Genomic DNA, 12,938 nt, shown 5'->3' on the forward strand with positions numbered 1-12,938 from the left:
GCGAGGACGTCCCACGAGCGAATATTCGCCCAAGATCTGGGCTCGCCTCGCCCCAGAAAAACAACGGACGGGCGCGGTCCTCGGTGGGACCAGCCGCACACGCGCGTGAGAAGAAACGAGGACAGGAGCGGGTGCTTTGCCACAGTTGGAGAAGAAGGGCGAAGCAGGACTCACCGGAGTTGCTGGAGTCGAGGAAGAAGCGGTGCGCGGCCATGGGGGCACGAGCTCCGCCCCTGGTTGGCGTCGTCTTGCCTGGCCCCGGCGAGCGGCCATTGGAGCACGGGCTCCGCCCCTGGCGCCGTTGTGCCCAGCCCCGGCGAGATCCGCCCCTCGCGTCGTCGTGCCCGGCCACGGCGAGCTCCGCCCCCGGCGAACCACGAGGAGGTCCTCGGCACGAGCTCTAGGGCTGGCCCTGCCGTCGCCGCGAGAGCTCCAACCCCACCGGCGGAGGAGGCTCGGGGCGCCGCGCGGAGGAAGCCTGGGGCAGCACGCGTCCAGGCTCCCGGGGGCGAGCAAGGTCGAGCGGGCCGACTCCGGTGAACGGAAGAACGAAGAAGAAAGGATAAGGAAGAAGAAAAAAGAAAAAAAAAGAAAAGGAAAAAAATCTAATGGATGTGGGCCCTATATGTCAGTGGCTCATCCTACTTTTGATGTCTCTGAACCAAACAAAAAACGAGTTGGTCCCATCCTTTCTCAACCAAACAGAAAATGAACTCATCCTGTCCCACAAACCAGAGACAGGACCATCCCACCCCACCTTGTCGCTCAACCAAACGCTACCTAAACCAAACGGCGCTAGTCCCGGTTCCATCCCGTCCCATCCCTCCTCATCTTCTCATCCAAACGCTACCTAAGTTGCTTCATCCTTTTTAACCTGAAATGGTCCATCCATTTGTGCAGGTAACAGATGCATGGAATATGAGCCAAATTTCAAGCGTCAACAGAACTAAAGCAGCTAGACCATGCATTAGTATTAAGAACCCTTTAACCCATGTTCTGATGAACAAAACACAAGGGCAAGCAGCACAAGTCAAATTTATAAGTAGAGTCAAGTACTCGCCGCTCACACAAGGATACTGAAGACACGACCAAATTTGAAATTATAGAGATACACATGAACAAGTCTTCATGGAAATTAACCAATACAGTCTACTGGTCAACATGAACTTACTAAATAACGGTTGCACAAAAGCTTACAACTTGTTTGTAAGTAGTTGCTGTCCTGAAGGAATTAATTTCAAAAGTCTATAATTTGCTTCCTAACAGAAATGTAGCTGAGACGTAGAGTACATGAGAACCAATGAAGGCTTCAAATAGCAACAGGCACAGTATGTCAGAATTGTTGGTTTTATTTTAAGCTGTGCACTATTTTGACATACAAGTCCACAATGCTTGCAAAAACAAAGGTGCGATTCAGCACTTAACTGTGATGGAATTCATTACACACATACTCAACAATTGCTTAGAACACCACCTCCAAAATTTGTGGATCAGGATCATGAAATAAAGTGGAAAAAATAAAAAGAAATACTTGACAACCTAACTGAAGTCCAAGAATTGCTAGTTAAATCTTCAGCTTCAAATGTGCAATGCAAGATTCAGAAATCACGGTAAGTAATCATTATGACAACTTGGTGATCAGCTCTTGAAAATCAAAAACCACCCAGTCGGCTTCTACTGCGACTGGCTCCCTCATTTGAACACTGGCATAACAGATGAACAAGTCTGCCCCGCCAGGTTGCCGAGCCTGCAAAGACATGGGCTAATTAATCTAGCTGTATAACATTTTATTGTGCTACAGCATTATTGTTAAATTGCTATAAACTGATATATCAGAAAAGTCTGGTACCATTAAGCTGCACTGCATACACTCAGTTAGTCATATCTCTCTGAACTATTCACTAACTAAAGAATAGCAGCGATATGTCAATAGCCTTAAACCAATTTCTTTCAACAGGCCTTAAGCAAAACAAACTCTTTGACCCACTCTTTGTTACATCATGCTAAATTATATTTTTGCTGAAGTTCAGTCACCTATTATTTCTATCTCATGCTACATGAACAAGAGAAACAAAGTTACAAGATTTGAGTGGAACACAAACAGTGAGAAAGGTTTGCATGACTCAACAATCAAATCAGCCAGGAAGCATGACCATATCATTACAAAAATCAAGTCAGTATCGATAACTGCCCTTTACCCAATAAGACATATCATCCTTGTGCATATCTATTGTAAGGAATTCAGGATAGAAGTTTCAAAGGCGTTATCCAGTCATATACCTCAAGATCAGTTGCGCCATCACCAATCATAACGACTGCCTTGTAGCCATGGTCCTGAACACAAAGAAAGGTCAGCACAATGGTCAGAAGTAAAGAGTGCAACCAAAAGATATACAGTTTAACTAGACCTGTTTTATTTGCAGCACTGCTTTTGCTTTACCCCCACTGCGTGAAGTGGGCTCTGTGGGATCAAATCCAGCGTACTCCCCCGAAGTGCCAAAGAGCAGATGGTTTGCAATGATGTTTTCAGGAGGAATACCAAGCTCAAATGCCACAGGCTGGAAACAAGGAAAACATTTAAGTGATGATTTTGAGCCAATAAATGATAACCCATTATATATATGTGAGCAACCACTTTCGTACTGTATATATTAAGCAAAATTTACAACTGAACTAAAGGGGAGGGGGGAGGGGGGGGGGGGGGGGGGGGGGGAGCAGACCCAGTGCCGGAGGCTCCCACATCAGTGGGGTCTGGGGAAGGGAAAACCGAGGCAAGCCTTCCCCCCGCAAAATCTGCGGAGAGGCTACCTCGAACCTGCGAGCTGGTGACTCAGTGAGACAGCTCTCACCACTGCACCAGGTTACAACTGAACTAAAGTGTAATTAAAATAAATTGTACCTTTTAGTTTGCTCCAACAACTGGAATATAACGAACATACAAATTTGAGTACGAGACAGCCGAAACGAACCATGGTATGATATTACAGGACCTACCTTGATCATTTGTCGGAAGCCTCCTGACACAAGGAATACATCAATATTATTAGCTTTTAGCTTCTTAACCAAATCAGCCATTCCAGGAGAAATCCTGCAAACAAAAAAAGCAGTGCTATTGATAATCCTTTAAATTGGACCAAGAAAATGAACAATCCTTGTTTGTAAGTTGAAACACAGTGCTTAATTCTGTTGCAGTGCGGGGAAAACAATGCTGAGTGATTTCTCTCTTTGTTTTATACTGTATTTAAAGAAATCTTAGAGCACTGCTACGAAAGGCATAAGGCAAACTTGCCAAAACGATAATGATGTGGTTGTCTGTACAGATTTTAAATATAACTACACATTTTTTTTCTTGCTGTGAAAAGAGAAACCCGGTCAATCAATTATCATTACTAAGCACTTTCTGTTCTATACAGAGTTACATATAAGGGAGGAACAGACAAGGGATAAACACCCATACCCATTATTTCCAAAAGGTAAATAGCAGTGGTGCTGAATCCAAATAGTTAAAAAAGGATGGAAACCAAGGACACTAAAATACCAGCTACCATATAGATTAACATGAGGTTTAGAATAAGGCGAGGTTACCTAAAAAAAAGGATGGAAACCAAAGACACCAAAATACCAGCTACCATATATATTAACATGAAGTTTAGAATAGGCGAGGTTACCTTGGTGGCCTCTTCTTCAGGCACTCCTCCACCTGGGAGAGAGATGGCTTGATTAAAGACAGCCTGGCTGACAGCGCCTCCTCAAATGGAACAGTCCCAGTCATGGCTCTAAGAATATTAAGCCATGGTTAGTTCTTCCCACAAAATCCACAGTCCAGATGAACCAATCTGCACAACGGAGCATTTACTTTGATGTCCATTCAGCAACAGCTTTCCCTGCCCCACAGAAATCAGCAAGCTCGTCAATACCCTCATCCAGGATGACGGTGCTATCGACGTCGAAACATACTGCATCAGCATTGCGCAATGTCTCAATAACCCCTGTAAACATGCAGGCAAGCAATGTGCAAGTTACTCCCAACTTACAGCGCAGTCAAGGACTCTGACACGGACATTGATCAGCCGCATGGTAGACTGACCTAAACAGCCTCTAGAAGGCTTCCAATAAGAAAATTAAAGAACCTTTGGGAGGCTGGCTATTCACCAGAACCGCCGAGGACCCATCCTTGGATACATCCAGTGCTGCTACCAGTAAAGCACGGCTCTCACGAATGTTAGCAGAATGAAATAGCGGGCTTGGAAACCAAGCCGCCACTTGTAAAGCCGGAGGTGTCCGAGCGAACGATGACCGAGGAACTGATGGCAAACTCCTCAGACTGGCACGCAACCTGATCAGGCCGGCCATAACATGTGTACCTGCAAATCAGACAACGGAACACGGGATTCAGGGCTGACCCAGTAAAGAACATGGGTGTGCCGTGTACACATATACTTCCTTCATCCTGTAATACAATGCATTCCAAAAATGTAAGACAACTTAAGGGACTAATCAAATGGCCTACTCATGGATTTTTTTTTCGTGAACGTGCAATTTTGCCCTACTCATGGATTAAATCCAACTAAATAGTTTCTCGTCAAATTATGGTTTCCTTTTTAACAAACTTTGACCAATCTGAGCATATAGGCACCACATAGAATGTCTTATATTTCAGTACAAGTTTTATAAGTCATGATGTCCTGTATTCCAGGACGGGCGTACACCCGATAATTTTTGTTAAAAAACAGAGAATCGAATTGTAGGCATAACATGTGCATATTACACTTGTGATTGGATCAGATCAGATCGAATTGTAGGCATAACATGTGTATATTACACTAGTGATTGGATCAGATCAGATCAGATAAGATCCGAATACAAACAGCTTAGGCTAGTGTTTGGGTGCTCGGGTTCGTACAGAAGGAACGGGAGAGAAGGGGTGGGCGTACCTGGTGGTGCTCGTCGCCGGCGAAGGCGCCGAAGATGAAGGCCTGGGCCGTGGGCACCTGGCGTCGGCGGCGCCGCCGCTAGAGACAGAGTCACAATCTCACAGAGAGCGCACGTGAGTAGGCGGGTACGCCACTGGTCTCTTTGGACAGTGCCACTACACACAGTGTACTGCCTTTTTTCATTTATTTAACGAATGGTCAAGTATCTTGGTAAATTGAAATCTCCAGAGCCCTATTCGGCTTACCCTATATTCAGCTTGTTCGACTTTTTTTTTAGCCGGAATAATATTTTTCTCTCACAACAATTCAGCCAGAACAGTGTTTTCTAGCTAGTTTCAGCCAAAATTCTGCTAGCCGAATCGGGCCTATGCCTAGATACGTATTAAAACAATGTATCTACGAGAGCCAAAACGTCTTATAATTTAAAATGTAGAAATTATCACTTTAATTTTGTTCTAAGTCAAATCAAATTATATACCATTTTAATCTTGCTCCAAGTCAAACTTATTCAACTTAGACTAAATTTTACTAGTTTAAGTAAATGTAAAATCATTATATATTTTGTGGTGAATTTATTAAAAAATACTTTGATATTGTGGTATTGTTGTATTTCCAATTTGACCAAAGTCAGAAAAGTTCAAGAGAAAAAAATAAATCTAGATACCTAATACTAAAAGTGCTATTTTTTCATCTAGTCATCACTCTCACCCTCGAAGTCTTGTCACTCTCCCTGATTATCTCTCCTTGCCTCCCTTGATCCATCAGGCCCAGATAACAATTGTAGACTGTATCATCTTTTGACATAGCATTAATTATAATTTAAATTTGCTAAACCTTAGTTGACGCTGCACCACTCATATTACGCCATGGCCACCTAAGCTCTGAGACGCCCATGTCGCGACACATGAGCGGCCGCTCTTTCAACTTTCTTAACCTCATAACACGATGCGCACAATAGCCATTTATTTTAATTGATGCAATCTTAAGTCAATTTCTCATATGCCATTAATCTTTTATTAAACATTGTTGTAAAAAAAATCTTTTATTAAACATGGCATTTATTATGAGTTTTAGAGTTTCTGTTTTGAATCACTATACAGACGCAGATATGCATATACCTGTACACACGTCACCTGCTCACATCTTATCTGTATGAACATATCTGAAAAAGAGCTGATAGGTCTTGAAATTAATAAAGCCATCACCGATGCCTAGCGAATCTCAAGATTAACAAAGCCGCCACAAGTAACTCACTGTCAATGGACATGTAGTGTGCAATTGAAAGAATATCATCATTAATTTTTAAATTATACATTTAGAAAAATACAACCACCCCTCCCAAGGTCGAGAAAATATTTCTTTTATTCATTTTCTCTATGAAATATGCGCAGCGGCCTGCCCAAGCCCAGAGTCCAGGAAAAACTAGCCCAATTTATCCATAAGGCAGTCGTAGATAATAATTTTTTCAGCCTAAACCCGGCCTGAAAAATTGCTAAGGGCTTGTTTATTTGATTAGGAACAGGGCCCCGGAATAATTCATGGCCGAAATGATTCGGGGCTGTTCGGTTAGTGTGGAATGAGGCCCGAAATTATTTTGGCTGATCAATGTTATACAAATTATACAATCGTTCCGGCTCGAAATTGTTCCAAGCATAGTTTTGAAGGCGGTAAGGCGAGGTGCGGCGCTCCACCCCCTTCCAGACGCCTAGGCGAGTTAGGCGCGCGGCGAGGCGATGCCATACACATACTCTAACCTTCCATAGGACAGCACAAACATACACTTATACACACCTTTCTGCTGCCAATTCTAGAGCCCATGTAGCAGTGATCCTCATGTTTCTAGTTATCTTCTTCCATGTGCCATACAGCCCCTAACAAGTTTCAACATGTGTGACTCATTAATATAATTATGTAACAGAAATACTTTGTAATCATATTAAATATGGATAGTGAAATATCTTTTGATGATATGAACTCTCTTTTCTTCTCCAAAACAGCAAGCTGCATATATAATAAGGAATTTAGCAACAACAAAGAAATTTAGCAAGAGGGTAATCTACTTCTAACTATGGCCTCTAATTCCACCTAGTCAAAACCTGTGCAAGAAGGTAATCTATCTAAATATGCGACTAAGATTTTGTTAGGTGTGTTGCTATCTCTACCGTAAAAGAGTTATGCACCCTAGGTTCCAATCCTATCAACTAGCCTATCAAACTAAGCTAGGAAAGTAAACACAAAATTAAGGTACATAATATAAATGCGGAAGGTAAAAATGAGGAAGAGAGGCAAACTCCCGTTGACGACTCCGGTAATTTTACTAAGGTATCGAGAAGCGCTTAAGCTTTTCCCTAGTCCTCGTTGGAGCCCCTCACAAGGGCCAAGCTCCTGGTTGGGTAACTCCATGGATAGACCCAGTGTGCCTTCCGACAAGCCTCTCCCGGACCGCTCCCCGCCGTCTTCACTATTAAGCTTCCGGACGAACCGCCATGGGCCTTGTTCCCTTCGATACACGGTGGCGGCCACACCATAAACTCGGTTGGTGTGATCTCGCAAGATTACAAGCTCCTCTGATGTACAACAATGATGCGCGCAAGCACCGAGTGATAAGAGGTGGGTAAACCTCACTACACACTAGGCCTAAGCCTAGAGCAAGCACAAAAATGGTGATCTAATCAACCTAAGCATTTCACAAAGCACCTACACTAATCACCTAATATTTCACTAAGCACTTGGGTGGCTAGAGCAACTAAGATTGAGTCTCAACTCATAGAACAATTACTTGGGCTCTCACACACCTCAAATGATCGGCTATAGGGGTATATATAGGCCCCCAATCAAATAGAGCCATTAGTCCTTGGGAAGTGCATTTTCTGCATTGATCGGACCTGACTCTCGGTCATAACTGGACTCTTCTGACAGAGTCCGGTCACTTGTCAGTGACCGTTGAGGCCGATCGTCGAAACATGTGCGTACTGATCGGACTCAGCCCTGAGTTTAGTCTCATGTCACCAGACGCGTCCGGTCACGCCACACGCTCTCTAGAACCTCTCTGGATACGATCGGACGCCATTGCTGGCGCATCTGGTCATCCACTGCCGCCACGTCCGATCCTCGCTGAGCTTTTGTCGCTCTGATGAATAGTTGGTTGGCGAAGTATCCAAACGCCATGGAGTCCCCAGCTTAGCTGGCGAGCCCCCAGCGTAGCTGATGATGAAGCGACGGACAATCTAACCAGTTGGTTGGCGAAGTATCGAGCACCGTGTAGCCCAACCAACTGGTCGGCGGCGAAGTGAGCGCCGAGTAGAAGTGAACGCCAAACAGTCCGACCAACCGGTCGGTGACAAAGTCTATGAACCTAGCAGTCTGACCAGTTGATCGGCGGAGAAGTCCGAAGGCCAGGTGGTGCAACCATCCGAACGATGATCCTGTAATAAATATGTAGAATGAGTAGTACGTGATGTAAAAATAAATATATGAACTCAACGATGAAGGCAGCAGAGTGGAATAGATAGACATTATGTTTGTATGAAGTGTTCATATTTTAAATATGAGTAACTTCCTGCTAGTTGGTTCTGTATCGCATCACCATCCCCGACTAGCCCATACTCTATGGTGTAGAGTGCTTAGCACCCGTTTACGTGTAAGAGCACAAGTGTCGTCGAGGAGCCACTGTCAACCACCCATAACGTAGAGGGCTGGCGCTCATGCACGTGTAGGAGTGAGATCGAGAACAGGGCCATTTCTGGTAATGCAAGTGAGAATGTGGCTGGCCGGTGAGTTGATGAAGAATATCTTAAATATATTGTAAACATTAAGTTTTCTTTTGGAGATGTGTTTATATTTAATATAAACTACCCAAGCCATTAGTTTGTTGGTTGATCCCCCTAGCCCCGGCTAGCCCATAAACCGTAATGCGGAGTGCTGGAGCTCATGTACGTGTAGGAAGACAAGCATCACTGAGGAGCCACTGCCGACCACCCATAACGTAGAGGGCAGGTGCTCATGCACGTGTAGGGAGAAGCCAGAGACAGGGCCATCTCTGGAGAGCACAAGCGTAAATGTGGCTGTTCGGGGAGCCGTTAAGGCAAAAGCGTATGTCATCTTTAAGATGGTATACATGGAGAAAACTCGTTTGGAGAATAATCATGTAGAGAATAGTATGAAGAAATATCATGGCAAAAACTTTATTAAATATTCATATATATAAAGGTACTTATCTTTAGACATAATGTCTGATCGGTGGCATATGACGTTATCTGGTCTATCATCATGGCGGCGGTCGCGGTCATCATAGCGTCGTTCTATGCGGCAATCATCATTACAACACGACAAGCGATCGAAGCGAGTAGTCCGGGCAGCTCGCTTAGCGACTCGGTTGACGGCTCGGACAATTCATTTGATAGCTCGGACGGGTATGCGAAATCGTAGGCGAACGGACATAATCGAAGCTTGATGGAGTCAATCCGCATGGGGAGGCGAAGTCCTTGAGCGTGTCTGACTGAGGCGAGGATGTAGTCCAAGATCTTCCTTGCATGCCTAAGATACGTGAGGTTGCCTGCATGGTGGTGTAGATCTAGATGCATATGTGCTTGTATATCTCTTCAACTACTCTAATTAGCTTGTATGGCCGACCAACATCTTTGGTGGAAACACTACTCCACATCGCGTTATCGCCGGCCACCTTTCCTGATTGCTGGTTGTCGTGATCCACGGAAATGATCTTGTGTATCCGATCAGAAATCATGAGCAACAACAAGATGTGATTAGGTTTCTCTCAACCGAAATCATGTAGACATACAGATATATCTGGAAGTATAATAACAATATTTGATTAGGAAGCGACATGACTTAGCTTTCTTGGATTGCTTGACTCTGATCTTGTTGTCATGTGTTGCATCTGTTGGAGGCGCATAGCAAGGCATCGGACTCCAGCATGTGCGCCCGTTCACCAAGGAAAGTGATCCGCTACGTGCCAGCGTCGAGTTGCCGCCGAATGTTGAGTTGCCAGCGACGTTGGTTGAAGAAAAGATTTCCATCAGGTTTGCCACAGAATCAACACGCACGTCCCCTACCTGGTGCGCCACTGTCAACAAAATCTAGTGGAGGTGAATTAACACGCACGTCCCCTACCTACCGAGAGGTATACCCACGGTAGTAGATGAATCGGTGGAGGTGCGCATGACATGAACCAGATGGTAACAGAGACACAAGACACAAGATTTATACATGTTCAGGCCGTCAGCTTGACGTAACACCCTACATCATGTGCTCTTTTATTTTGTATTGATTGTGTATCAGATTTGATATATCTCGTCTAGGGGACCCCTGCTCCTCCTTATATACTCTGAAGGGGTAGGGTTACAAGGAAAATATTCTATTTGGTATTATAATATCTTTTTGTAGCTTTGTGGTGCATGCCGACCAGTGCCGTGTGCCGCACGCCTTGATCTTGTGGGCTGAGCCACCTCTGATGGTGCGGCCCATGTCTTATCCTATAGATACCGGGGGTCATATCCCCCATGGTGTTGACCAACACTTGGCGGTTTGATGACTAAGAGGTGTTGTATGAACCTCATCCACACAATTGGACACCGCAAGAATCTACCCACAAGTGAGGTAGCTCAATGACTCGAGCAATTTACTAGAGTTGTCTTTGGTGCTTCGTCGGGGAAGGCACAAGACCTCTCACAATCAATCGATCGAGGCTGGAGACAATCACCAACTCCGCTCAATGATCCTCCATTCACTGTGTTGACACAAAAATGCGCCGATATGATCAACACACAGGAAACCAGAGGATCTGAGTGGAACGAGACCAGAGATCTGCTTGGCTTCAACACAGAACCAGTCGATTCTAAAAACCCAACGACGTGCCAGTCAATTTGACCTGCAATTGATAAGGAGAGAAAATCTTATCAATAATTTGAGGTGGAACATGCGGTGTTGCACCAGACAGTTCTAAATGTACAGCTAGATAGCCAATTCAATAAGGCTATTGACTAAATAGTCGATATCCGGCATATCCATGAAATGAAGATCTTTAAATCAAGGATTATCAGCTAATATTAAATGATAATGATATGAATCAAAATAACCGATGCTCATGGATCATAGCAGATTTATGATGACTGATTAATCTAGATTTATGATGACTGATTAATCTAGACAAAAACTAGTACAATACACCCAAATACAAAATTAGAAGATCTTTCCTTAAAATTCCAACATATATGACCAAATGTCAATTGATGTCATCGATGGATTAGAGAATTGATAATCAGCAAAGAAGTGATATAAGAAAGCATCATCGGCTAAATGGAACATGATCAATATAAAGTGTCGAGCCGATAAGTTTGATGAAAAGAGTATAACATGCGAGCAAATCAAATGTCTAATATAAATGAATCTACAAACTGTTTTAATCTAATCTATTATCATCAATAGTGAGGTTTGATCGGATTGATGCAACTATGATAATGATAACAAACTAAAGCCAAAGAATCTATAAAATCATCTATATATTGATAGATTCATGAAAACATGCTATATGCGTGAGAGTATAGGCAAATTGACTAAAATAGCTGATGCAGTCATAGCAAACAAACAGAGTACATATCTTCATCATGAACAAGACCACTAATCGATAATTTCTAATCTAAAGTCTTACCAGTGAGATTCGACCGGATCGATGCAGCTATGGTAGTGTCATTAGATTAGATCTCATTAACTAGTGAGTTTATTTAAGATTGAAACATGTCTTTTGATATATACTATGTTTGATTGGAATAGAGATAAAACAACCGATCTAGCGAAATTAAGCCATCAATTATAAGATTTAAAGTGTGACCAGATCAAAGGACGACCAATTAAGATGATATGATGCCGATCTATCTCTATCTCAATTAGGTGATTTTGTTATAATTAATAAAACATTAATTATAACAAGATCAATAACTGGTGAATCTACCAAAAAAACAGCAAGAAAAATCTTATTAATCTTAGCAAATTCAATAACTGGTGATATTATATTAAACAACAAGTTATTTAACATAAGATCGATAACTTTGATCTATATTATGATTCATAAGATATCAATCAGCTGATGCAGCCTTACAAACAATGATATAGATCGAAAACTAACTTATATTATAGCTCATAAAAGACCAATTAGCTGATGCAGCTTTATAAGCACAATACAAGTCGTGACGATACTCACAAGCAAGCTGGAGGTCGATCAGTCGATGCAGCCCTATTTGCTGAAGAACTCATCGAGATCTATAGTACTCCTACTCCTAATGCGATGATGAAAGCCAAAAAGATTGTATTGATCGAGTGTTCGTGCCCTTGTACAATAACCATGGTCTAATATTTATACCCGGAACCTAAATATAAATCCTACTCAAATACGACTCATTATAATTCTTGGAATAAAAGGAAACTTCCTAACTTAATAATAACTTGGACCCTAATTTTCTTTATTTGTAGAGTCCAACACATCTTCTTGGCGCCATTTAAGCATAGCCCATTGACGCTGTTAGCTGACGTCATCTATAAAATAGCCGATTCTGACATCGTATCTAAATCAACTGATATCGATTCACATCTAATCGATTCCTTGATGACATAATCCTAGAAGCTTCGAGTTCCTGCGTTCTTCTTCCCAAATTTTGGTGTAAACACACTGGGCTGTCTAGGTGTTGGCAAACACTAAGAGTAACAAGCTCACAACCAGCCCAAATCACCTAACTAGTGCCACAAGATGATGCAACTCAATGCAATGCACTAGAGGCTCTCCAATCTCGCTCAAGATGATGAAATCAAGTGAACAAGTGAGTAGAGTGTGTTGCTTAGCTTCCAAAGGGTGTGCACAAGTGTATGAGGTGCCAAGAGGATGGCCAAGGCTGGCCACACCCTGTATTTATAGCCACACAAGCAAATAGAGCCGTTATACCCCTTGGAGCTGTTTCTGTGAGGTCACCGGATAGGCCGGTGTCTAGCACCGGA

General features: G+C 43.0%; 1 protein-coding gene across 1 annotated transcript; it reads right to left on the reverse strand.

The window, feature by feature from the left end:
• Positions 1-1,319: 1,319 nt before the first annotated feature.
• LOC136479586 (phosphoserine phosphatase, chloroplastic-like) lies at positions 1,320-5,073 on the reverse strand. Its single transcript, XM_066477408.1, has 8 exons — positions 4,935-5,073; positions 4,131-4,364; positions 3,857-3,989; positions 3,669-3,776; positions 2,995-3,088; positions 2,409-2,558; positions 2,281-2,334; positions 1,320-1,747 (listed from the first exon to the last, which is right to left on the reverse strand). The coding sequence occupies exons 2-8, from the start codon at positions 4,351-4,353 to the stop codon at positions 1,622-1,624; spliced, it is 888 nt and encodes a 295-aa protein (XP_066333505.1). The 5' UTR covers positions 4,354-4,364; positions 4,935-5,073; the 3' UTR covers positions 1,320-1,621.
• Positions 5,074-12,938: the final 7,865 nt, after the last annotated feature.

The sequence above is a fragment of the Miscanthus floridulus genome, chromosome 1, assembly GCF_019320115.1.
Source record: "Miscanthus floridulus cultivar M001 chromosome 1, ASM1932011v1, whole genome shotgun sequence".
Lineage (NCBI taxonomy): Eukaryota > Viridiplantae > Streptophyta > Magnoliopsida > Poales > Poaceae > Miscanthus > Miscanthus floridulus.